The sequence below is a fragment of the Panthera leo genome, chromosome A1, assembly GCF_018350215.1.
Source record: "Panthera leo isolate Ple1 chromosome A1, P.leo_Ple1_pat1.1, whole genome shotgun sequence".
In the NCBI taxonomy this organism is placed as follows: Eukaryota; Metazoa; Chordata; class Mammalia; order Carnivora; family Felidae; genus Panthera; species Panthera leo.
Genome location: NC_056679.1, coordinates 81,333,444 through 81,360,547, shown reverse-complemented (window position 1 = coordinate 81,360,547; position 27,104 = coordinate 81,333,444). Strand labels below are relative to the sequence as shown.

At 54.9% G+C, this 27,104-nt stretch overlaps 1 protein-coding gene across 9 annotated transcripts in view; it reads right to left on the bottom strand.

Annotated features, from left to right (window-relative positions):
- Positions 1-27,104, bottom strand: part of ATP11A (ATPase phospholipid transporting 11A) — a 123,502-nt gene that overhangs the window by 20,033 nt on the left and 76,365 nt on the right. For 8 of the 9 annotated variants that reach the window (XR_006200322.1, XM_042930452.1, XM_042930471.1 and 5 more), the window contains exons 9-23: positions 25,841-25,905; positions 24,905-24,986; positions 23,453-23,603; positions 22,136-22,333; positions 19,769-19,942; positions 18,315-18,478; positions 16,517-16,588; positions 15,007-15,080; positions 11,135-11,238; positions 6,261-6,442; positions 4,080-4,331; positions 2,465-2,639; positions 1,319-1,421; positions 986-1,131; positions 438-497 (exon numbers count right to left, since the gene is read on the bottom strand). Coding sequence is in view for 8 of the 9 variants with exons in the window: in XM_042930452.1 (XP_042786386.1) it covers positions 438-497; positions 986-1,131; positions 1,319-1,421; positions 2,465-2,639; positions 4,080-4,331; positions 6,261-6,442; positions 11,135-11,238; positions 15,007-15,080; positions 16,517-16,588; positions 18,315-18,478; positions 19,769-19,942; positions 22,136-22,333; positions 23,453-23,603; positions 24,905-24,986; positions 25,841-25,905 (2,002 nt within the window). In the remaining variant the exon portion in view is untranslated. The remainder of the gene's footprint in view (positions 1-437; positions 498-985; positions 1,132-1,318; positions 1,422-2,464; positions 2,640-4,079; positions 4,332-6,260; positions 6,443-11,134; positions 11,239-15,006; positions 15,081-16,516; positions 16,589-18,314; positions 18,479-19,768; positions 19,943-22,135; positions 22,334-23,452; positions 23,604-24,904; positions 24,987-25,840; positions 25,906-27,104) is intronic. The other variant, XM_042930463.1, reaches the window with a different exon arrangement.

Sequence of the window (27,104 nt, the reverse complement as noted above, 5' to 3'; positions counted from 1 at the left end):
AACAAGTGATGGAAAGGGGGTAGCCAAGGGGCCGCTGCTCTCCTTGGCCAGGCGAGACGGCCTCCAGCCGGCACACCTGAGTGTGCAGATGTCGATGGTGGGGCACCTGGGAGAGGGTCTCAGATGCCGACTGTGTCCTCTCAGGGCAGAAAGTTAGGGCTTTTGTGGACGGTGAGCATGGGTGGGGCACATCGCTGGCAGGCCGGCACAGCCACTGGGCCACCACGGCTCCTGAACCCGCCACAGGGTGCTGCACTGCTGACCAGCTCCCCCTGAGGCCTGCTCACCCCTGTGGCCTGCTCACCCCCTGTGGCCTGCTCCCCCTGTAGCCCGTTCCTCCCTTGTGGCCTGCTCCCCCGCTACAGTCTGCTCACCCCTGCAGCCACCCCCACGGGGAGGGAGGTACAGCCCATCTGACCTCAGGCAGTTGGACTCACCTGTTGTGAAAACCCACAGAAGAACTGGTATAAAAACTGAGGGAAAATGAAGCAGACGTTCTGAAAGGGAAGCCACATCCCGGTTAGTTCAGTGGCAGCCATGAGAGGCTCTCCCTCCTAAGCCATCCACGTACTGAACCTTCCCTGCAGGCAGTGACCCAGGGTGCCCTGTACTCTCACAAGACGGGTGAGGGCTTCTGAAGCCTACTCTTATTTTCAGGGCACAAAGCACATGTTCTGGTCCCTCTGTTAACAGAAACGTGAAGGGAAACTGGTTGCAGAGGAAGGAGAAAGCAACGTGGGCGTGAGTATGACCAGGGCCGAGTCCAAGCACAAGACGAGGACTCGTGCAAGGACGTCCTCCTCACGGCCACGTACAAGCGCACGTTACCGGTTCCACGCTCGATCTGTGCGCACGGGCGAGTGCCGCTTCCTCCTTAGAAGCAGGGTCAGCGTCAGACCCTGTCAGACCGTCCCCGTGGTCCCTGTAGCACCTGACAGCCACACACTGCCCCGTGTGGGTGACCCGGCACGGGAGCCCTTCCTACCTTGTAGAAGAAGTATTGCACGAGCTCAGATATCCTGATGTAATATAAATGCCCGTGAACAAGCAGCATCTTCTTCAAGTGCTTAAACTTCGGAATGGCGTAGTCACTGTTCCTTGCAGCCTGGCGGCCTTCCTTCCCAATGACACCTGCCAGAGAAAATGCTGTCTCAGCACCACGATGGAAAACAGTGTGGAGCGAAACAAGGCGCAAGCGAACACGGGCCAGGAGACGCCCCGCACCACACGGCACCCTGTCCCTGAGCCCTGGTCCCACCTCCGGCCCCTCCCGCCTCACCGGCCAGGCATACGGGGCTGGGGCACATGGGCAGCTCACCTATGCCCACGTGGGCCTCCAGGATCATGCTGACGTCATTGGCACCGTCTCCGATGGCTAAAGTGATAGGGTGCTCTTTTGAAAGTTTGATTAATTTAACAATCTGGAAAAAAAACAGAGGCAGAATTTATCTTCTCTGTTTTCTGTGTGGGTCATTCACTAACTAGACAGAAATAACGCAGATGTAAAGTTACGTAAGGAGAAGGAAGCGACGATCTGGCTCGAGTGCACAGAGCAGTTCAATCTGTTTTCTCCACAGGGGATGAAATCCCTTTCGTGTTGGGCAGAACTAAGTAAAGACAAGGCAGCTGAAGTGGGGTTACGAGGAAATAACGTGGGAAAGGCTGAAGACGGAAACAGGAAGTAAATCCAGTAGTTCCTGGTTCCTGCTACACGTGCAGCTTTAAACATATGGGATGCGATAAACTTGTAGGAAAAACCTAAAGGTTACATCCTGTTGGATGATATAGCCGTTCCAAGCTATCTGGTATCCAGCATCGATTTCTCACAGATAGGCTGCTTCTGATGCTATTTTCATTGTCAAAGTTGTCGTGTGTGCAAATCCAATCTGGCAATTCGATGCAATTAATAATTTTAAGTGCGTAGGCCATTTTTCTGTAATCTTTCTCTCCATTTACGTGTTTCAGAGCAGTGGTTCAAGTAGACCAAATATGATAAGGAGTAACATGTGGAGCCTGTTCAGATTCTGTGTCTCCCTCTTCCTCTGCCCCTCCCCTGCTCACACTCTCTCAAAAATAAATGAATGTTAAAAAATTTTGTTTAAATAATAATGTGGGGGAGGGAATACTTTCGGCTAAAATGTGATTTTGTTGTACAATAATACTATAGAGGCACTTGGGTGGCTCAGTTGGTTAAGCATCCGACTTCGGCTCAGGTCACAATCTCGTAGTTTATGGGTTTGAACCCCGGGTCGGGCTCTGTGCTGGCAGCTCAGAGCCTGGAACCTGCTTCAGATTCTGTGTTTTCCTCTCTCCCTGCCCTCCCCTGCTTGTGTTCTCTCTGTCTCTCCCTCAAAAATAAGTAAACATTAAAAAAAGATACCCCACCCCCCATCACAAATCAGAGCTGGCTGGAACCAGCAGCTCCTGGCGCTGACCCCCACCCCAGCGGCTGTTGGGGCCGCACCTGGGCCTTCTGCAGGGGCGCCATGCGACAGCAGAGCACGGCACTGCAGTTCCGGCAGATCTCAAGGAAGAGCTCCCGGTAGTTCCCACAGCTCCCGTCCTCCCTGGGCTTCATGATCAGAGACAGCGCAGCTCCATCAATGATGAGACCGTGGTCCTGCATGTCCGCCGAGAGTCTGTTTAATCACACAAACCAGAGACGTGACTCAGTAGCTAGGTCCATAGATTCTACCAGACTACGTCAGTTTTCTGAATATTTACAGAGGTTATAAACTGATGATTGAAGGATCAAGAAAGTGGTAATCCGGTTTTACCAGCAGCCTCTAGAGTACCAGACATGAAGCCCTTGAGCACATTTTAAAGTTGGGTTTCAATTAAACATTCTCACGCCCCCTAGGCAGAGCAAACAACGAGTTCTCACTGTGGTTTCACATGCCTGTTCCAACACTTTTCCACAACAAACGGAGAGTGCACATCTCGTGGCCGGCACAGGCCAGTGTTTATCCCCAAAGCCGCACTACGGCGGCGGGGCCGTGGCCTCACAGCTGACCTCTACGGGCGTCCCGTCTGGAGGACAGGGCTTGGGAGGAGCACAGTCAGAATGGGTCCTTTTGCTAGGTTTCCACGTTACGAGAACACCCCCATTCCCCCCAGAGGGGGACCCACAGACCAGGTGGAGGGAAACATCTTTGCTCTGCTTCTGAATCATTTAACATTTGCAGGTGACGAGAGCTTTACTACATTAATGACAACCTAACAGGACTCAGATGCCCTCTGACCGCAGATCATGGGTCTGACACCAGCAAGGACAGCGTGGGTTAAGACGTGAATAAAATGCTGAGCATCCTTGGAAAAAACAACTCTCAGGTATATCCTGTTTTCTCTTAGCAAACAAGCATGCATTATTAACATTTCTCTCTTCGCTCCGGCAGATGCCCTGAGGAATCCACAATACAGCCCCCGAGTGGCTTACAGGCAGATGAGAACCATCCCACCCCAGTGGTTTACAATCAGGCCCTTCTGCACCCTTGAGCAGAAGTTTGAAAGTGAACACACACACACTCACAGACACACACACACACACAGACACACCCGTGGACACAGAGAGACACACTCAGCCATGGAAATACACATAGAGACATACTCTCAGACACACACGCTCACAGACACATTCACACAGACACTCACACACTCATACACACATGGACACGTACACAGACACACTCAGACATGGATACACAAAGACATACACACAGACGCGTACTCACAGACACACAGACACACCCGTGGACACAGAGAGACACACCCAGACATGGATACACACACACAGACGTACAGACACACACACATGGACACACACACAGACACACTCAGACATGGATACACACAGACACACACACAGATGTGCACTCACAGACACACATACACACACACACACACACACCCCTCTTTTGCAGAAAGACACGTCACAGCTGCTATGAAGAACTAGCCTTGGCCTCATCCTGCTGTTCACGGTGACCACACGAACGTGCGATGATGCCCAGGGACAGACCCACGCGGTCCACAGGGGCACCGAAGCCGGGCCCTGCTAGTGGAGGGGACGGGGCACCGCCTACCCTGAGAAGTTGTCCCTGGTTAAGCTCCCACTGTGGCGCAGGACGGTCTTGCTCAGCTCAAACAGGACGTCGTGCAGACTCTGCTCCTCTATCTTCTTGGTGGTGAGCTCGAGCAGCTGTGTGTTCCTCCTGAACAGCTTGCAGGCGTAGCAGGTGGCGGCCGCCGTCTCCATCTTGTCCCCAGTGAGGACCCAGACTTTGATCCCCGCCTTCTGCAGAGCCTCGATGGTATCGGCGGCTTTCTCTTGGAGCCTGAGCAAAGACGAGACCCGCAATTGTGTGTGTGACAAAGGCAAATCGAAGCCGAGAGTTTCAGACTTGCGACCCGTGAAGCTATCTTTGTCGGCCCAAAACTAAGAAGCATCAGGCCGCTAGCTTGTCATCTTACCAGGAAGGGCCAGATAAGTGGATATCTTTTGCCAGGAGAGCACTTCCTAACTCCCAAGACAAACACCCATGGCGTATCAAGTTAAGTGTCTGTCGTGCACAATTCCCATCAGGTAAGCTGGCACTGTCTAGCTGGGACTTCCCGCTTACAGAGGGCTTAATCAATTACAAGAAGGACCATAACCACCAACAAAGTCTTGACCAGGAAAAACGGGGTCAGGAAAAGAGGTGGTCAGTAAGTGTCATGGTCTTTTCCTTTGGGGTGAACTTGGAATTCTGCCACTGGTCATGCTGGAGCCTCTAAGCGACGTGTGATACCGACAATGCCAGCAGGGGATCCTCCATGATTAACCCCCTTCTAAGCGAAAACCCAGAGCACACAGGGTTTACACGATGTGCACAAGGTTGCACGGCTCTGACCACATCGGTCAGGATCTTGCTGGGCCTGGAGGCCTGGTTTCAAAGCCACATCTGCCTTATCTGGGCCCCGCCATTCTTCCCAGATTTTAGAGTCTGGGCTTTCGACGGGCATATGAAGTAGTGTGCCGTGACCCTGTCCAGGACTGGATGAAAAGGGCAGACAGGATTCTAACTGGAGTGACCCGATTACACCGGGGGTAAGCTTCCCTGCTAAGGCCTCTAGCCTATCCAACCTCAGCAGCCCAGAAACAAGAGAAAACATCTCTAATTTCTTTGGTTTTCAAAATAGTTGGTCAGGGTTTCTAGGGAAATGATTTGCAACTGAATATCATCACTTCAAAGCCACTGGCGCCCACCGGCCCCTGGGCATCTACTCTGTTTTCAAGGTCCCGACTCCCCAGAGTTACTCTGCTCCCTGGACCCTCATGAGGGTCTGCAGACGCGGCTCCCCCATCCAGACCCTCCTCTCCCTGTACCTCCGGTCCTGAGCACAAGCTACGTTTCCTGTGTTGGTGCCTGAGGCCCTGGTCTGGCCGGAGTCAGGGAAGGAGTTACAGACACAAAATCAAAGCCAAACACATCCCCCAACACCCTGTCAAGATTGGGAAGTCACTGAGTGCTCGTTAAAGACACTGGGAATTGTAGGTTTCCAGTGAGGACTTAAATTTGGGTCCATTTATACCTTAAAGACTTTGAAACTTTATGGGACGTAAACTTCCAAGAAATGCCCGCAAAGTTTCTGCTTCATCCTGTAAATGAGGTATTTTTTCTTTTCCTCTCCTGCCAGTCTCTCAAGTCACAACAGCAAGAGATGCCCACGTGTCCGTGCGCGAGGCCTGAGCTTACCTCAGCCTCATCACAGAGCAGTGGCGGCTGAGAAGCCCTTCCTTCCGAGTACAGGAAAGTACGTGGTTGGCAATCTCACCAGTTATTGGTAGTGGTTTCTGCAATATTCTACTCCATTGTTTTAAATTTCTTCAATCAGAAATGACAAATACACTGTGTTCGTTAAGATCTAAAATGTGTCACTTGAACTTGGAAAGGACTAGTGACAAATTAGGAAAAGAATTAGTTACTGATGGACTCTACAGAATAATTTAAAAATGATCCCCTCTCTTGACTATCCCTGACATCATGTGAAATGCCAACTCGTCCCTCAGGCCAAGTGTGACTTTCAGGGTCCTTATTCATGTAATTACAACGTGGTCCAGTCACGACCTCCCAGTGACACCACCCCAAGGCCTGCCTGTCCCAATGTGGACACATGTCCCCATGAGGATATCAGGTGCAGTGGCCCGTCCCCTGAGCGTCCATGGGCCCTGATGCCACAGCACACAGAGCCACCTTCTCCTGAAGACACAGCGTGTCCACTACCTGTCCTCAACAGCCGTGGCACCAAGCAGAATGAGGTCTTTCTCTATTTGCTCGTAGGCCTCCGCCAACTTCTTTTCACGATCCTGAAGGGCCACCTTCGCGGCCTGCAGCAGTGTGCAAACACCTTCATATTCTTCGGGGATCAGCCTTTTGTAGGCAACGCACAGAGTTCGAAGTCCCTCCTGTGGGATACAACGCAGCCTTTATTGCTGAAACGCTGTCTTCTAGTAGCTCTCCCAGTACCCCCTCCCTCTAATTAGAAGAACTATCAGCCAGCCCTCAAAGGGATCAGTCACTTACAGCTGAATTGCATCCCCGTTAAACACAATCATCACAGGTTACAAAACTTCAATGTACGCAGGGGAAGGAGGCACACCCACACCCTGGGAAGAGAAGCCTTTCTTCTTTTATTTCGACAAATGAAGAGTTAAACTTTTTTCAGAACGTGATTTGCAATTTTGTTTTATTGTAAATATCAAGTGATTTTTCTAAAGCAATAGTTTTTACACAGGGGAGTTTGTGACACAGACTTAGCACCCACTGAAGGAAAAAATGCTCAGTTATTTATCGAACCTCATGGGTCCACAGGACAGAGAAACAGAATCTGAGACAGTGGGTTTACTCTGATGGTAAGTCTGGGTGTCACCACACAGAACACATGCCAGCAGCCAGCGAGGCTCAGTCGGTGCCTGAAGGGCCACACCGATCCCATCAAGCATTGTTTCCTTCTCGTCCAGAGGAAGTGAACCTTCACGAAGGTCTGCCTGATGCTCTGAGGACGACTTCTGGTTGGTCTGTCTGCCTCCTTGTTCTTTCAGCCCCGACTTGCCTAATCCCAGGAAAAGAGCCAGAGTCCTTCTATAATTGGCCCAAATTCTGGCAGAATCCTGGTGTGTAAGATTTTTTAAAAGAGTTTCCAGAATATGAGCTCAAGTTGTCCGTCACCACCAGGAAATGCCTCAAGTCTCTAAGACCTTCAAACGTGGCTGAAGGACACACCCACGGAGTGGTCAGCCTCTATCATCCCCAGAATTCTTCAGTGAGTGTGAACTGTAGGCCGAAGATTCCAGGAATAAAACGTTCGTTTGTAAAAGTATACGGTGCTGGTGTCGTAGAGACAGAGTAGAATACCTCTCCGGAGGCCTCCAGCTAAGTACTGCTGACACCCCAGACACTACAAAACAACACAGATATACGAGCAAAGCCAGACAGATGCACTACGAGAAAATTAAAGAACCACGTCTTACAAACACAGATGCAAAAACCCTCCACAAAGTATCAGCAAGATGAATCCAAGAGCACACCCAGAGGCCTATGCCTCAGGACCAAGTGGGATTTACCCCCGGAGGCAAGGATTCAGCACAGGAGTGTCCATCCGGTGACACATATTCACATATCTCAGCAGAATGGAAGCAACCACCCTCACGGCCTCCAACTTTAGAACTAGAAGGTGGTGCCTGTGTGCCGTGGACACTGCTCGGCTCGCACAGGGACCAGGTGCCGACACACCAGAAAGGCACACTCAGTACCGTTCTATTTACATCACACTCCTAATGATGAAAGCCGCAGATGGCAGACAGACCGAGGTTGGCAGGGCCTGGAAGGGGCCTCGGAAGGGTAGCTGGGCCTGGAAGGGGCCGGGAAGGGGCGGCTGGGCCGGGAAGGGGCGGCTGGCCCGGGAAGGGGCGGCTGGCCCTGGAAGGGGCTGGGAAGGGGCGACAGGGCCTGGAAGGGGCCGGGAAGGGGAGACTGGGCCTGGAAGGGGCCGGGAAGGGGCAGCTGGGCCTGGAAGGGGCTGGGGAGGGGCGACTGGGCCTGGAAGGGGGCCAGGAATGGGCGATTGGGCCTGGAAGGGGCCAGGAAGGGGCCGGGAAGGGGTGGCTGGGCCAGGAAGGGGGCGGGAAGGGGCAGCGGGGCCTGGAAGGGGCACTGGGCCTGAAAGGGGCTAGGAAGGGACTGGGAAGGAGCTGGGAAGGGGCGGCTGGGCCTGGAAGGGGTATCGAAAGGGCAGCTGGGCCTGGAAGGAGTGATGGGCCTGGAAGGGGCCGGGAAGGGGCCTGGAAGGGGCCGCGAAGGGGCATCTGGGCCTGGTAGGGGCAGCTGGCCTGGGCAAGGGGCAGTGTGGCTCTGCACCCCTGCGCAGTGGGCCAGAAAGCTGCTCAAGTGACATAATGACCAATGGTTTGGACCAACGCCTGTCCCCGGGCTCCAATACCACACTCCAGTTCGGGAAGATGTGAAGAAATGGGGCGCTGGGGAGGGCACAGGGCACCCTCCACACTGTCTCCACGGCCCCCTGGGACTCCACATTATTTCAACGACACACCAGAAAGGCACACAAATGCCTTTCTGTGCATAGAGTCACACAAATGCAGTGGCCCTATCGGTGCCTCCACTCAGGCCTGGACAGTAGGGGGGTTCCTGGGACAGTGACCATGGCAGCCCCTCGAGTCTGCAGAGGACCTGTGAGCATGTGAGGGGACCCCTAGTGCCAGGAACAAACGGTCAGGTCAAGGGGCAGAACAGTCCTAGAAGCCAGGCTGGAGACCCCAGTCCACAGGGCACCACTGGACAGGACAGTGGTGCCCTGGACCCACCTGATGCGTGCTAAAGCCGTCATCTGAACAGGGTGAGCCTCTTCCAGAACAAATCCGTGCCCGGTGGGAACACAGGGTGACCCCGCACCTAACAAAGCAGCGTCCTCAGGCCGGGTCCTATCAAAGGCCATCAGCACACACAAGGGGGCAGAGAGCACTACCCACAGCGAGGACATTAAGCACTCAACTGAGGTGAAGCAAAGCCGGCAGCAAGGTCAAAACTAGGAGAAGCCCGTCAGACAGCCACTATGACCGTGTAACGGATGGCAGCAAGTTACACACAGACACCCATGGAACAAAGGCCTGACATCTGAGAAATCTCCGGGCAGGAATGGCGGCTGATGAAACCCTGCTTGAGATGTGAGTGGGCGCGAAGACGGGATGACAGAAACTACCCACGACGAGGGAGAAGACGGTTTAAAAACAAGAGAGCTGGGGAGCCCTGGAGCAGCCAGGGAGTCCCAGCTGGCGTCCTGGGAAGGCAGTGGCAGAAGAAACACCCGAAGACACACTGGCTAGGAAATTCCCCAACCTGATTAAGAAACCCGTGAACCCACAGACCCAGTGCCTGGAGCAGCCTGAGCACAAAACAGGGTCACTGCGTCAGAGCAGGTTGGGACCGCCTGACTGACCACAGAGGGGCGAAGAGGAGAAGAGGAGATAGATACAGAGAACAGAAACGGGGACAGCGGCCTCCCGGAGCGACAGGGAACACGCATCCGTCCCAAGACACAACACGGCTGTTTCCACAATGGCCCCAAATGGGGAGAAGCTGCCCGTGTGTGGAGAGGGAAGTTGGGAAGCCATGCCCGCCACGCTGCCAGGGACGGTGGCTGTGGGCGCAGACAGCATGGTCCTGACGCGCCCAGGGGGAGAGTCCAGCACCATCTGAAGGCGGTCGTGAGATGCAGGTGGCCTGGCGCAACCTTAACGCCAGAGGCGAGGCTACGAGGGAAGGACCGTGACATCCACGCTGTGGGCACTGCTTCAGGGGAGGAGCCAGGGCCACGATGATTCCCACAAGGAACCGCTGTCTTGAGGTCGGGGGTTTCCGAGGCGCACTGAGCCGCTGTTTCGGTGGAGCGCACGAGATTCTGGCCCGTGGGCCCCCTCCCCCTGAAAGAAGGGGGGCTTGGACGGCAGACCCCAGAAGGGCGGGAGTACCACCAAATCAGCATCCTGGGTGCAGAGAAAACTGTGCGCGCAGAGCCAGTCCTGTTTGATGGCTGTGCCCAGGAGCGCAGCCAGCGTCCCGGCCATCTGTCGCGGGAACAAGGCCTCCCGCCACTTCAGACTTGGTGCCAAAGTGACCCGCTGCCCCTTGGGGTGACCGGCACACCTGTACCAACACACGTCGCCCCAGAGTCAGGTGTACATGCGCCCTCGGGAGCTGGACAGAAGCACAAACAGGATCCTCGCCTCTGGGCAGCGACATGGCTCAGCCTTCTCAAACCTGCAGCTTACCGCCAGATTCCTGCTGGTTGGCATAGTTGCCTTGTTCGGCCGGCAGGCATTAGGAGGCACCTGCACGGGAACCTGAAGGTGGAGTCGCGCACTCGGACGGCAGTGCTCAGCCAGGCGGGCATGCCCAGGGCACAGAGGCACCTCCCGGTCACGGACACGTCCGATGCTATGACATTCAGTTTGATAAACGTGGACACTTGCGTGAGCACCGTGGAACGTTTATGACGTTACTTGTGAAGTAGAGGTGGCGTTGAAGACTCAGGACCCGTTCTCCAAGGTTACCGGGGCCCAAACTCCGTGGTTTAGCGATTCTTACATGTCATGTTCTGTGGATTGCAGCAGTGGGGACAAAGCCCTGGCTGAGGGTTTGCAGGTGGTCTCAAGGACACACACGCTCCTGCTTGGACTGCTGTCCTCCGTGGGGCGGGCCGTGCGCAGTGGGAGCAGGCAGAGCAACCCCCTTCAGAACGAGACGCGGGGGGAACCACGCAGGAGAACCACAAAGGAAAGTATCAGCACGAGTTTTAAAGCGAATCACCAGAAATCCTCAGGATGCCAACATAGTCACCACAGATGTGCTTAAATTCTGACCGCCCCCCGACACCGCTAGCCCCACCTCACAACAAAAACAAGCTGCAGCCTGCCCAGTCAGGTGCTGGGGGCGGGGGGGCGGTGGTGGCAGGCACCCAGGTCAGCAGCACCGCCAGGTTTCTACTCCGTCGAAGGCACATGCAGGACAGAACAGGATGCTGGCAGCCAGCTCCCCCCCCCACCCCAGCGTGGGACAACTGTGCAGCCCTCCACCCAGCTCACCACCGCGTTGCGCTCCACTCTGGAACGGATCTGGTCAACTTTGCCTTCTATCACGCGGGGAAATATTGAAGAGTCTGCTCCTTTGCAAAACAGATAGATTTCTCCTACAAAATGAGAAAAAAAAAGACACTTAATCACAACGCAGAGAAGACTAGACTCTTTTTCACGTTTGCTTTTGTTAAGAAACAAAAATAGGGACGCAAGTGCTGAGACATCGTAGGGATTTCCCAAGACCCGTGAACACGCGCCGTCGGAGAAGCTGAAGCCACGCGCTACAACGCAGCCTCTGTGCCTCCCGGCAGGATGGGCCACCACTGTCACTGCCCTCTGTCTGGTTCGGCCTGGCCAGGTGGGCATCCTGCTGTCCTTCATGTCACCAAGACCACAGGGACATCTGTTGTGAAATGCCCCCCACACATCAATGTCCCCACCGTGCACACCCTGGTGCTGAGACACATGCTTCCCTGCCCTTGAGATAAACCGATTTCCTCTTCCAGGGAAGCAGAGAAGCTCTCCAGCCAAGATGAAGAGATCAACGACACAGAAGTGCCGCTCTGATCAACAGGCCCCTGGCACCCAGGGGCTCTTTCTTTTCCAGCCACGAATCTCCTGGCCCGAAAAACCACGCAGCACACAGCTAGGCCAGCTTTGTCTGCATGCGGCTCCTGAAACACCGTGAGGTCAGTCCATGACAGCGGCGGCGGCCATGACTGGTATTGTCTCCGTCACCCGCCTTTAGACAGGAAGCGCAGACATCCTGGCCTGGGGCTGGTCTCGGAATTCCTAGACACTGGCGGCCCTCAGGGGAAACCAAGTCCAGAGGTACCAGGAGGGGTGGCCACTGCTCCTGGGGGGGCAGCTGAGAAAGGGCCGTGGGGAGGGCACACCCCTGGGGCGACGGCTAGTGAGACCGCTTGGCTGGACAGCACGGGAACCTGGATGAGGGCACCTGAGCTCAGCTGTGGCATTCAGAGCCCAGCTAGGTTCATCCCCTTGATGCCAGAGAGGACTCCCTCCTGCACACAGAGCGAAAACATGTAAAATAGCACAATTCAGGGGCGTCTGGGTGGCTCACTCAGTTGAGTGTCTGACTTCAGCTCAGGTCACGATCTCACGGTTCGTGGGTTCAAGCCCCACGTTGCCTGCAGCCTGCTTTGGGTTCTGTGTCTCCCTCTCTCTCTGTCCCTCCCCCACCCATGCTTTCTCTCTCTCTCTCTCTCTCAAAAGTAGACATTAAAACCCCCCCTAAAACACAGCACAATTTATGCTCACCAAAGCCCTGAAACTAAAGCTAAAGTCAGCCTACAGCCAGAAAAGATGGTGTCTGGTGACACATGGAGCTGGGCAGGGCCACACGGGGCTGGGAGCCAGATCCCCAGGACATGCCCACCAACTGTGTGGGTTCTTATCACGAGCCGGGAAGAGTGGGGCCTGGGCTGGCCCCACAACCAGCCCGGGGGCAGAACCCATTCCTGACTCCAGACATGACTTCCAGCCAATCGTGCAAGTTGTCAGACATGGTTCACGGCAATAATGCTAGTCGAAACGACATAATGATGTGTTCCCGCTTTTTTCCAGAAAAATCAGGATGACTCAAGGCACTGGCTCGGGAGTGGCTTAAATTTCCCACTGTCTTAACTTGTCAATCGCTTGACACATTCCACCAGGGATGTGTTTGGCCTTGGGGCTTGGTTACCGACAGCCCCCGACATGAAAATGACCGGAGTGTGAATCAAACTTTAACCTGCAAAAAAGCAGGAGCAGGCAGCACGTGGAACCACCCCTGGATCCTGCTCTTGCAAGTTTGTCCACGAGCAGGAAGAACCCAGCGGAGTGAACGTACAGTGAGGCACCTGCAGCACAGTGAGCATGTCCATGGCCCCGGGAGGAAGCCCATGCCGTTAACTGGCCAGGGGGCTACGGTCCCCCAAACCCGTTAGGTGTAAAACCAGTGCAATTAGCGTTCTCTCCAGGGATGCGTTACTACCCAAAGAACAGTTCATTTAATTAATTATTCAAACTTCTCTTGAAACAAGTTGGCACAGAGGCTGGTGCACATGGCACGTGGCCTGTCCTCGTGAGCCTGCAGTCCCGCAGGGGACCCTGGAGGACAGGCAGATGTCGTCCCAGGGAAGCGGCTGTTGTCGGGGAGTGAACGCCCCGGACGAAAATTGTTCATGTGACTCAGCTCCTTCCCGAGCTTTGGGGATGGGCCTTTGAAGGGAGGTGGCAGCTGTCGAGGACTCCACAGTGCACCTGCCAGGAGCACGTACAGGCACGTGGCTCAGGAAGAAGCGCAGACGGGGCAGGAGCTGTGAGAAGTCACACTTCTCTTCCTGCGGTGAGGTCATGCCTGCCGGCTCCCGAATTGCCTTCCAGGTGGGATGCAGCCACGACACTTCACATTCCCGTGGGGACACCACATGGTGAAGGACTGAGGATGTCATGTCCCAGAGTCCCACGCCATTGTTCTGGGGTGTTCTGACAGGCTCCAGCCCTGGAGAAGGTGCTCCAACCGCTGGGGGGAGCCGCCCACCCCGCATGCCCCACACACCTGAGCGTGTCTGTCGACACTGTGGGCGAGTGCTTCCCACACCCTGCTGACCCCAGTGCCAAAATCCATTTTGACACATTATGAATAGTGCTCATGTTATTCACGCCCCGTGACACCTGGTGCCAAGACTCACTGGCGGAGCCCTGCCAGTCCTCCTTGTTGACAACTGGCTCAGGGGCACGGGGACCATGCAGGGACAGTGCCCAGAGCTGCCAAGTGCCTTCCCCAGGCTCATCATCCAGCACCCCGGGAAGCGACTCGTGGGGTCCTGCCAAAAGACGCGTCCCGGCAACCTCACACCGTCCTTTGTGGCCTAAGGAGGAAAACTAGTCATTGCCAGTCCCATCAGAAGATGGTCACAACAGTCCTGTTGAGGTACTCCCCACACGAGGTCCTCCCGTGAGCGTCAGGACACTGGCTGACACAAAATTCCCCAATGTGCCTTCAGATCAGTGTGTCAGGCTCAGAGTCTGGTTCCAGGGTCATGGCTGTGTTTCGCTGCCAACCAGGCAACTTTCCAAAGAGATACGCAGCCTGGCACCACCTAGTTTTACCCTTTACAAAAAGGAGTAAGATCCCACATCTTTTGACAAGAGGCCATTCTGAAACTGCGATTGCGTTGAGCGCACTGAATTAAGCAGCGTCTACCGAGTGGTCCAGAGCAGGGCAGTGGTGCGTACCCTGCTGAGGCGAGCAGGGGTTCGGTCTTCAGGATGTTCACAGTTGGCTGGTGAGAAGACAACAACTCCCCCGACAGAGGCAACCAGGGAAGGCTTCCCGCAAGGCAGCCGTGGGGCTGCCCTCAGAGAAGCGCAAGTGAACAAGGGGGCCCCCAGGGGGAAAGGTGCCTCTGGGGAGGGGCCCCCAGGTGGAAAATGTGCACGTCCAGGGTTGGCTGTGGGCTGACAACTGGGAAGGCAGCTCGGGAGCCAGGGCTTGGCCACCGGAGGAGGGGCTGCGCCACCAGCAAGGTACCCTCGGGGCCCTTTAGGACTGATGTGCCGCAGATTAGGAGGCGGGGGCTGCAGGTGGGAGACCCCAGGCTGCCGGTGAGGGGGCTGCCAGGAAGGAGAGGAGACCTCATAGGACTTGCTGGTCAAGGGGAAACATCAGGCTTTCCTGTGCCAGCAGAGGTGCCAGGAGGAGGGCCGGGCACCTGGGGCATGAGGAGATACGGGACCTACAGTGGGTTCGGCAACTTTTTGTTTTAAAGAGAACGAACGAACGCTTAAGTCCTCGAGCTCCTACAGGATGTGAGCATCAGAATAAACCCGCTACAATGTGCAGTTGAGGAAATGGAAGAAAAAAACATTTCTACCTGTAGCAGATCTGACAATCACACTCATTCTCCTTCTTACGGAGTCAAAACTCAAGATTTCCAGCAATTCAAACCTGAAAAAGAGATTAAAAGTTGGTTTTGACATGCACCTTGCCCCATGAGTCCTGTGAGCCTAAGTAATCACAGGCCTCTGCTCAGCAGGACATCCAGGGTGTCCTCTGCCACGTCCAGAGAGCCCTCCCTGCATGCCTGCCCTGTCCCCTGTCCCTCCCGGCCAGGCTGCTCCTTCATGGAATCGGGACCCACGAGTGGGGGACTCTGCTCCTCAGAGCTGGCACAACACCGCCAAGGCCAGGCTCCCGTGTGCTCACCACCAGGACATACGCACGGGACCCTCCCAACCCGAGCCCAAGTTGTAGGTGCCCAGGGAGTCCGTTCCCCAAACAAAAGGCACATTCACTTTTCTGGATTCTGAACACAGACACGCAGACACTATCAGAGCTTCCAACCCAGGACAATAAACCAGGGTCCTTTCAGTTAATAAGAATCATTTAAAAAACAAAGAAAACCAATATTTAATTGGCTTGTAGTCTTATCATCAGAAGACCACGATCTCTGCTGGCATTTGAAATACCAAAGGTAATTCAGCAACCCCAGACACCGTCTCTGGAGACTCCTCAGGGTCCAGAGACCCCAGCTGCAGCTTGTGGGGGTGGGGAGGGCAAGCTGTAGGAGAACCCCTCTGCGGAAGCCCACCTGCCACCTCGGAGGGAGCCAGGATGGCAGGCAGGGCCCCGGGAGCCCCCAGTGCTGCGGGCACAGGCCCCCTGTGCCAACACAGGACCCGCAGCCAGCCCAGAGCGGTCAGGGGTACACTGCTTATGCTGACCCGAGGGTTTATTTTGCTCAAGGGAACGTTAAAATTCGGGGGATTCTGAGGCCGTCAACACCCAGTGTCACATTCTTTGCCACCTGTCCTTCCCCGTGCCCATCACCGCATGTTCGTGTTTATAAAGGAGACCAGCAGCCCCGAGTCAAGACTCAAGACACGCCCTCTGTCTCTGGGACAAGGCATCTCAGAACAACATGGCCACCAACCCTGAGCACATGTGGTCACTGAAGACAGAACGGGAAGCACCAGCACCCACCGCGTCCTTGCTCAGACTGTCTTCGGCAGGCCACGGGGTCCCATAGCCCGGGGGCTGGTGCTGTGTGAACACGGGACCACTGTGGCCACTCCCTGTGGCAGACAGGCAGGCAGGCAGGCAGGCAGACAGTGGCTGGGAGAGTGTCAGAATGTGTTAGAAGCTGAGGGCACTCTCGTGCTAAAGCCTGATGTCAGGCAGCTCGTGGCAGACCCTCCGGACGCCGCAGCACTGGCCGGCCTCCACTCTGGCCGTCCACTCCTAACCTCCCCGCCAGTGGGCGACGGTCCTGGGTTCTCCGGAGAAGAAGGGGAGGCAGGCGTGGGAGCAGGACAGAGGGTCTGGGTTTTCCCCGGGAAAGCCGTCGTGTGGAGGAGTCCTTTCCCCCAGCGTGCGGCCCTCACCTCTCCACGCCGTTCTCCCTGTTCAGTATCTCCATGTAGTTCTCTTTCAGCCGCAGGTACGTGAAGCCGAGTCTGCAAAGAAGCGCACAAGTGCGGAGCTTAGCCAGAGTCCCCAGGTTCCTCCTCTACATGTTACTTAAGTTTGGGGAAAGCGTTCTTTTCAAGAAAGAAATACTTCTGGCAAAACTGCATTGCAGAGTTAGGAAGTTATCACAGTCACGTATTCACCATCTCAAGAAATTCTCTGAGAGCCAACAGCCTTGTGACTTATCGTGCCCTCGTACTGGTGTTAATGGGTGTCAGGAGGACAGGAGCAGGTGTGTGGACCGGCCCGTGGGTGGCGACCCCTTTCTGCCCACTGATCAGTGGGCTGTTTAGCCACGGCAGCCATGTCACAATCACAAGGATCCCGGGACACGGTGTCTCCAGAACGACCCTCTCAGTTTACTGATGAGGAAACTACAGCCCAGAGCAAGCAGTCAGTCAACAAGCCCGCAGAGCGTGTAACCTGTAACACCCCTCCTCTGCCAGCTTGAGAGCCACCAGTGTGCCAGGTACTATGGTGCAGAGAGAGGGGCGTGGCTTCTGTGCACCAGGAGCCGAGAGATGGGGACGTGAAACCGCCACCTGAACACAGCCGGTGGCCACGACGATGCCAGGGCGCCACAGGACCATGGGAACAGGGTGTCCACTCGCCCCAGCAGCGTGTCTACAGTGACCGGCAGGAAAGCCCGTCCTGACTTCTAATGTGACTGCACAAGCTTTCCCTTCTGAGCCCTCGTGTCCAAGGAGAGAGCTCCTCTGCACGTGTGTGAATTTGCACATTTGATCAGGGTCCCGCTGACACAACTTACATGCCTGAAGTCACCACTCAAACTGCACAGGGAAAATGCATGAGTTGGGGTGCCTGGGTGGTTCAGTTGGTTGAGCATCTGACTCTTGGTTTCTGCTCAGGTCATGATCTCATGGTTTTGAGTCCAAGCCCCACATCGGGCTCTGCACTGACAGTGTGGCGTCAACCTGGGATTCTCTCTCTGTATCCCTCCCCCACTTGCACTCTCTCTCTCTCTCTCTCTCTCTCCCTCTCTCAAAATAAATGATGCAAAGTTAAAAAAGAAAAAGAAAAACGTATGAGTCAACAATGCACAGGTTCTAAGCAGATGAGAGTGTTCAACGCCCTTTCGTTACTGGCAGCGAAGAGGGACGATGGGCCCCCGGCATTAACTCAGTAGCCATAGGCTGTGGGAACTGGGGAAACATCTCCCTGACATGGCTCTGGAATAAAGGATTCTTCCCCATGTTTGCTCAGAATGCCATCTGTGGAAGGCCACGTCCTGAGGCAGCTAGAACTCCCAGTAGGAGGGTGTGGGTGGCGGAAGGCACACAGACCTCACACAACAGCAGACAAAGTGAACTACGAAGACAGCCCCGCACCCTATGCTGTGTGACACTGCCCAAGTTGCTTGACATCCCTGGGCACCAATTCTTTAGGACAGAGAAGACTGGCCATAAAATGCATCTAAGACTGTATCTTCGACAGAAGTTAGAAGGGGAACCATGCATCTAAGACAGTGGTAACGACCAGCAGCAGGGGGGCTGCCGGCGGCAGGCTGTGTGCAGAAGGGACCGTCCTCCACCAACAGAGATGGGGGGCACTGGGGCGTGAGGGCACTGCCTGTCTAGCCCCCTTCCCCCACAGCACGGGACTGCGTCGGGACACGCCGGTACGAGCCGCGGTCGGGGCGGATCGCACAGCATGGACCTCGGGCACCAGACCCGCCCACGCCCGGACACGTACCTCTGGATACCTTCAACTAGGGCCACCTCGTCGGGAGAGGACGAGATGTACACACAGGACTTCCCTGAGTCTGGTGACTTCCTGGGTCCATCCACGTCATCGTCATCCTTCACCTGGATTGTGTGGCACAGGCACAGGGCCCGGAAAAACAGCTCTTCTCGCTCCTGTCAAAGTGCAGCACAAGACCCCACACGTCTATGCTGACGCAGCTCAGAGCACATGGCGAATCGACAATGAAGCAGGGTGGGCACCCTTCAGGGGTTCGGAGGGGTTAGTGTCCCCTCTGGTGCTTAAGGGTGGGGTGTGTGTGGCTTCTCTTCATTCTCCAGCACTTCTGAGTAAGAAGGGGAGGAGACAGGGTCAAGGTCGCAGGCAGTGAACTCGGCGGGCCAAACCTCTGCGAGCCTGTGTGCCCTGGGGATTCCCGACCACTTCCTGGGGGCCCTGGGGTGCGGCTGAGGCAGAAGGGTGCCAAGAGGGCACCGAGCCGGTGGCACACCTCACGATGACCACAGACCCCGGGCCCTCCCTCTGAGACTCTGAGGGGAAGCCGCAGTCCCCAGGTGGAAACTGTCAGAGGCACACGTGGCAGGAGGTGGGGGGGCACTTGGTCACGACAGGCCGTCACTGTGCAGCCTGCTAAGGTGAGCTGTGTGACCCTGCACAGAGCTCTGCAGTCACCAAGGTTTCGGGAATGGTCTCCTCACTGACCATGGTGACCGCGGTGAGGGTCACAACACCTCCCAGAGATGCTGAGATCTGGAGCCACAGCACATGGGTATGTGTCCGTGTGTGCCTGTGAGATTGTGTGTGTGTGTGTGCGTGCACGTGCTAGACTGTAGCTTGTGTACACGTAAGAGGGTATGTGCACATAAGTTATGTCTGTGCATGCGTGTATGTACACATAATGCACGTGTGAGCAGGAAGGCCACATGTCTGTGTGTGCACACGTGTGTACGTGCAGCACACGTGGGGGACATAGGCTGGTGTGTGCACATGCATGTGTGTGTACACACCTGCACATCTGAGATGAAGGGCACGTATGTGCACTTCAGCGTAGTGCGTGCGCACACATGAAGGTGTGTGTACTACGCACGTGCAACGCACGTGTGCGTGGGGGGGCATGTGTCTGTGTGTGTGCATCTCTGTGCATGCACGTGTGCGTATGTGCTCAAGCGTGAATATGCACACGTGCGTGAGCACACACCCCTGGTGCGCTGAGCCCCTCTGCCCTCAGCCCACCACTCGCCTGCCTGTCCACAGTGTAAAGCTGCTTCTCACACGGACGTGACCTGCCGGACTTGCTGGCGGAAGTGGCGGCGCCCCACAGGCTCCACGCTGGTCACTAGGGGACCCGAGCACGAGGTGACACAGCCCACCCTGTGATCGGGACCCTGTGCAGGACAGAGGGGACGGCCCCGAGGGAGTGCACCTGCCGGGGCGTGCCCACCTACCCTGGCGCCGGCGCCTGGGGAGGAGTCGATCATGTCGATGCCGGAGGCGTCGGGGAGCACCTGCCCGTTGCAGACGGCGTGCGGCACGTACACGTGGCCCTCGATGCAGCACTCCTTGAACTCCATGTTGTTCTCCGTGAGCGTGCCGGTCTTGTCCGTGAAGACGTACTCCACCTGCGGACACACGGCTGCGCTGGGCAGGTCTGGCCAGGGGCCCGCGGCCTCGGGCACAGAGAAGGTGCCACTCGCGGGTCAGACCCCGGTGCAGCTCCACTTCCACCCGGAGGGGGCTTCCCGGGCTCCACCCCCTACCCTGCCGGAGCTGCTGGACCCTACGCCGGGCGAGCCAGCCTCCTCTAGCTCCCGCTGAGGCCAGCGGTCCTGTCTGAGCCGCGCGAGCACCTTCCTCTGGGTCTGGAGGTGGAAGCTCTAGGTGCAGCTCGGCTCCCGTTGTTTGTTGGATGCACAGATGTGGGGCGGGGGTATGAGAAAATCAAGGATGCAGGGAGAATGAACCTGAGCTCACTCTGAGGTCTGGGAGGTCAAAACTCACCACACCACTGACAGTTCACCAGTCAGAACTCAAACAAAAGCACAGAGCAAATTTCAGACACAAAACTACACCCAGTTTTAAGCGCTAAACTTGGATCAATTTCGGGTACATGTTCATCAGGAATGACGTGGAATTCTGGACAGTGGAACAGTGTGGGGATCCCCGCCGTCTGAGCCCCGCTGGCTGGAGGAGCAAGTCCCCGCTCACTGCCCGGGACGCGCAAGGGAGGCAGGTTTAAGGGCAGTAAAGTGCCGGAGCCCGGGAAGCAGAGGAGACAGGTAATGAACTGGCTACATGTTTCATGCTGTGCCTTTTTCAGCAAAATGTTCTCTGGTGTCTTAATCCCACCGCAGAAAATGCCTTCCCCTGTGTGCTTGACTCAAGTAAACTGTAAGTACACAGCAGTACCCCCCTGAATTATTTTTAAACCACCTGCCATCCAAACACCCAAAACTCTGCCAGGCCTCTCCCCACAATCTGGAAAACTAGTGACAGGAAGGCGCCCGCTTGTGAGGGCTCACGGGCACGGGTGGCTGTGTTACTGGAAGTGAGCGACATCTGACATTTTTCAGAGTGAGGACCAATGATGATAATGACTATTTCAGGAGGCCCCATCTCCTGAAGCTTTCCCACAAACCTCCGGGGCCCCTGTGCTGTCCGACAGCTGGAGCCAGATACGTTCTCCGTAGTACACTCGACATTTTTCTTGTTACAGAGAAATGCTTTCCTCTGAGAATTTCTCAGCAACACACAAAATACACCAGGTAATGTTACCGAGGGTGTGAACATGCAGAGGGAAAGCTGTTCTGGCGCTGAATGAGCGGGCTGGGGCTCCGCGTGGCTGTGTGACACCGGAGTCCAGCCCGGGGCCGTGGCACACGCTGGAGCGATGCCCTGAGAGCCATGCTCACCAACAAGCAAGTTCTCTCTCGGGAACAGACCCCCTTGACCCAAGGGGGGAGCGCTGCAGACCCCCACCTGAGTCTGTGCATCTACTACAGACTGCTGTTCTGTAGGGGGTGGATTTCAGCTGCCAGTCTAAAACGGCCCTCTTTGCAAAAATCTGCCAAGTTTCTTCCTGTTTTTTTCCTTTTTCTTTTCAAAGATGAATGAACCACCATTTACCAAATGCCCTTTCCCAAGACGTAAGAGCCAGGAGAGGGTCAGGCTGGGGCATAGCGATGGAGCTGAGCCGTGGGGCCGATGGATGGGCATGCACGGGCTCTGCCCCTCTTCTGGGCAGCCCTGAGCTGCAATGCACACCGGCCGACACCCCATTCAGCCCGCCCTGCACTTGGGCAGGGCAGGTATCAGGCCCATTTCACAGATGAAGCAGCTCAGATATGGAGAGCTCGGGCCAACAGTGTGCAATGAGGTGTCTGACCCCTGCAATCCAGCCAGCCACGGACACTTGGAGGTGTCTCTTTGCTCATCTTCAGACTGAGGAAAGGGAATCACCCAGAAAAGCAGACTGCGCTGCCTGTGAAACATGGTCTCCCTGCCTTCACGGCATGAAAAGCCAGAACGAGCAGCACTGGGGCCGCACGGTGAGCTTTTATCAAACAGCTAATACAGCTAATTTCCCATCAAGTGTCTACACAAAAGCACTATCAATTGTCACATAAATAAAGTTTAAAAAACCAACTCTGCTGTTGTGTTTCATGAGTTACAGGATGCATCTGTGAGGATGAACTAAAATGGAAAAGTTTTCATCGGAACCGTCCTGATAACATGCCCGCCCCAGATGCCTGGGAACACAGCACGGAGGGCACGATCATCTACAAGTTGGGGAAGAGGCCGCCACACATACTCACCTGTCCTAATTCTTCGTTCAGGTCTGAGGTGTTGACCAGAGGCCCTTCGCCTGTGTCCTCATCAAACATGTCTTCATCCCAGGTGATGAAGTACGAGCCCAGGAACTTCTGCATTTCCACCGTGACATACATGGACACCGGGATGATGTAGTTGAAGAGAACCATGAATGCCAGGAAGTCCGTGAACGCCCTGAGGAACTGAGAGAGCCCCGCGTGATTCCCGCGTCCCATCACCAACACCACGAAGATCTGACACTTAGCGTTCCCTTCAGGTCGCACCAGTGTTATCTGTAAATACAGGTGCTTGTTTCAAATCCAAAGATACACATTATTTGGGGGCAGGCACAGCTTAGTGGCCAGTCACCTGATTTTAGCACCATGAGGGCCACAGACAGGGAGAAGGCCTATACTGGTGGCAGGGGCAAGGGGCAGGTCACCTGTGAGACAGTCACACTGGGGGAGACAGGCGCCTGCCTCCTAAGAGCTGGCGGGAAACTGCACGTTTTGAGGGTTCCACACTTGCTTCCAGACTCTGACATGTTTCCAAACTTACTTGGTAATAACCCAGCCCCAGAAATAAGGCTGGGAGAAAGGACTTCTCTGCACAGTTTTGTTCTGATCTCTAAGCCATTTAGTTCTGTGGGAGATCCGACTGAACACAGGTGAGGCAGGACTCTGCTCTGGACCCGCACGTGGCCCGGCTCTGCACCCGGTGCTACCTGTTCTGGAGGCACATGGCTCAGGTGTTAACTCAGGGAAGAAAACAGTACTCTTTTAAGTGGAAAAGGTTCAGTCAAATGATTTTAACTCCTGGCTTAGGGAAAATCGGTTTTCATAGACATGAGCAACTGAGCCCGAACCCCAAGGGGAAATGCAATCAGTTCTTACCACAATTTTCCTGTAACTGACATGTTCCTCCTTTCTTTAGTCTCTCCATATGTCAGCCCCATCTGCCTCATGATCCTCACTGAGCATTTGCTGAACAGCCTCTAAGTACAGGACACTGTGCTGGGATCTAGAAGCTCTGGAAATGTTTATGGTGCTGCCCTAATGAATTCACTGTGGGGGCCCATCCCTTTCCAGAGTGTACATTCCAGTACCCAACCAAGACAGGGGTGAGCACGGTCCACAGGGGGAGACCACTGACGCTCGGGGGCGAGTGCGGTCCGCAGGGAGAGACCACTGACACACCCTGAGATCAGTGAACGCCTCCAGGACAGAGATGTCACCAACCGAGGCCTCCTGTTCTCCTGCCATGTTGCCATAACAATGGCTTACAGGCGGTCTGGTCACCACAAAGGGACGCACTTTCCGTACCAGATTCCTCTGTCTTTCCGATTCGGTTTTGTGATTATACCACGGCTCATCTCGGAACGGTTCGCTCTGCCACACGTACTTGAGGACGGTGTTTATTAGCGCTTTACTGACCAGAATGCAGAGGTACACGATGAGGAACACATTCATGGATCTACAACACAAGACAGCAATGATACTTAGTCACTGCTTCCTGAGGGACCTGCTTGCCCTCCGTGCTGTGTTCCCAGGCATCTGGGGCGGGCGTGTTATCAGGACGGTTCCGATGAAAACTTTTCCGTTTTAGTTCATTCTCACAGATGCATCCTGTAACTCAATGAAACATGACAGCAGAGTTGGTTTTTTAAACTTTATTTATATGACAGTTGATAGTGCTTTTGTGTAGACAGTTGATGGACCTCAAGCCAAATGCATGGCCAGGAAACAGCAACGTGTGAGCCACCCCCCCATCACCTGGCATGGTCACCATGAGAACAGAAGCTTGCACTGGCATGTGATTCTGGGGCCACAGGGAAAGTCTCAAGAACAGGAGAGGGCAGTTCACGCAGCCACACTGCTGACTGTGCGGTCCGGGAGTCCAAGATTCAGAGACACCCAGATGTCTACCCTTCGGCCACTAAGCTCCAACCAGTGAGTTCCCCAGTACCACTGGGGCAGGAGAGAAATGCCCTCTGAATAGGAAAAAGGCTGAATCCCTGGCCAATGGCTCAGCGGATCTTGTGAAGAAGGCTTGAGTTTCCAGTATTTATTTCTGAAACCTATTCGTCAAGGTAATACCTGGAAACAGAGCATTCTTGCTTATTAAGAGCCAAATCTCCATTTTCATATTCGGTGTAGCCGTCGATGGATGGAGATGGCAGGATCACATTCTGAGACCAACCTGCCCGAGGCAGGCAGCAGACACCTGACAGTCTTCCCAAAGATCCCCAAGTCCATCCCCCCCCCCCCCCCCCCCCCCCCCCGTGTGGAATAACTTGTAACCACCGCAAATCAAGGATGCACTTGAACAAAAGGAAAGTAAGACAACACTCTGGGCCACATTTTCTCACAAATTCAACTCTGTCCTTGACTCATCACGGTAAGGATTTTACTGTTTAACGAAAGGAAGATTGTTCTCTCTGCTTATGTTTCCCTCAGAAAAACACACGGTTTCCAACAACCCCAAAGCTGAAAGTGACCCGATTTTGACGTTTCCATGGATTGGTGAGAGGAGCTGCTGGGACTCTAGGTGTCCACAGGAGGGAGCCTGCAGACGCAGGCTGAACGCATGCAGCCATTTGCTGCCCCGCAGAATGAGACCATCTGTCTAAATGCCCAGTGCTGCTGTCTCCCTAGAGACCATGAAGGAATTACTAACGAAGCCAGAAGGAAAATGCTTTCACGTCTACAGGGGCTCATGATGGTTCTAGGTCATGGAGCTGTACGCACTTCAAACAAAGGGGTACTGACACTTACTTTTCTACAGCAGATCGCTTCTGGGATTTTGATTGGTAATTTAATGCCATCTTGGTTTCCATGCCCGTGTAGATAGCAACACCTGCAAGGCAGAAGACAGCAGTTAGAACAATAACACAGGCGTACCTTGCCTTCACGCAGGAAGCTGCACACAGCTGCAGTAAATATAGAAGTCTGGATAAAAGTTGTATTCTAAATTTCACTAGGCAAGCTAACTGTTCATAAAAAGAGTCCCACAACAGGACTCTTCAGACTAAAGAAATGTTTTTTGTTTTTTTTTTTTAGGGGTGCCTGGGTGGTTCAATTGGTTAGGTGTCTGACTTCGGCTCAGGTCATGATCTCACTGTTTGTGAGTTCGAGCCCCGCGTCAGGCTCTGTGCTGACAGCTCAGAGCCTGGAGCCTGCTTCAGATTCTGTCTCCCTTTCTCTCTGCCCCTTCCCTGCTCACAGTCTGTCTCTCTCTCAAAAATAAACATTAAAAAAATTTAAAAAAAAAAGAAATGTTTTTTTTTTCTCATGTCGAGATCAATCTCTACTTTTTCTTGAAGCTCAGGTTTTAAGATATTGGGTTTTCTGACAACGGGGCACATGTGTATATTTTTAAGTTGTCTCAATTAAAAAACAAACATAACCCACAGAAATGGGAGACGTTACCAAAGATATGCAGGCGTTGAGAGAAATCTGCTGTGGAAACACACTGTGAATTCTCTCGGGGACATGACTCTATGTTTCTAAGTCAAAAACTACAGGCACTTGATACGCAAGTGACACCCTGAGACCTCACTGCTTTGTCATCCTTAGCACAGGTTTTCACTGGTGCCACAGAGTCCACTCAGAGGACGGAGAGCTCGTTCGTGGCAGCACTGTGGACTTTAACTGCTCTGTACATCCTTAACTTTAGAAGCTGTTAGTACTAATTTGCCAACCGACACTGACCGAAGATCTTCTCAGTGTTCTTAAGCGTCGCTCCTCTGAGAAGCAGGTTCTCCGACCCCAGCGGCCTGGAAGGATAGAGGGATCAGAGACAGTAATGCAGCAAATAGAGGAAGGTGCTATGGGCACATAATCGAGGCCTGCACCTAACAAACTTGGTTCCAAGAAGAAATCGCGTCTCTGAAGAGGTGCTTCTATCTGGACTATGGAAGTTAGCCTGGCTCCTCATAAGAGCATGCGGCCTTCCCCTAGGGGGTAAGAACCGCTCTGTGGGGGGACCCAGCGGCTGGCACTCCACAGCATCCGCCCTCAGGGCACCGGCATGTGTGCGGCCCCGTCAGGAACGCGGGCTCCCAGCCCGTCCAGGCCGACGGAGGGAGGTGGGCTGACCCACAGGGTCCTACCAGCAGCGCCTGGACACGCGCTCCTAACAGGCCTCCTGTGAGCACTGCTGGGCTGGGGGCCCTGACCGTTCAGGGAGAGAGAAAAGATGGTCTGTGACTCGGGAGGCTTCGGTGGACTCCACCGCATCCTCAGAGAGACTCCACGAGTCTCACGGGATCTGGTCTTGCTTTCAGACGTAGGGGCTGGGAACGCTGTGTACAGTCATCAACACGGGATGGGGGGCAAACCCACACGGACCCTCCGGGGGCAGGTGGCCTCAAAACCCGGAACCGCCATGGGCCGCTGCTCTGGGGAAGCCATGGCCAAGGAATTTAAAAGTCATCTGCATAGGAACGAGCAGGGCCCTATGCCCTCAATGACCACGGACCAAACCTCTGCCTTTGCAGGGTTCGGATTCTCATCAGTTCCCAGGAGGAAAAGAAGGAGGCACAGGCTGCAGCCTTGCCAGCGTTGCTCAGTGAGCGCACTCACGGTTCCCTGGTGGGGCGAAGGCAAGCGCTGTCGCTTTTCAGCGCGTGCCACAGGCGTTGGCCCCGGGGAGCCAGCTGCCCACAAACGCCACGTACTTGTGGTGCACCCGTACGCTTAACCGATGCAGCTTAGGACCCCTGCTGGCTGAAACGAGGGCGGGGAGGCTGCTGCTGGGGCGCACCTGACCGGACGTGCCTGCCCAGGGCGGCCCTGTGGTCTGGACACGCATGCCCGGCCTGATGGCCACGGAGGCTGCACACACACGGTCATCTCCTGTTACCCGTACCGCCGGCCTCCGCCAGCGGCACTTAGAGCTCCTGTTGGACGTGCTTGTGAAAGCAAGCGGCCCTTTAAAAAGGTGTCTCTGGGAAGTCTAAAATAATTTACTTTA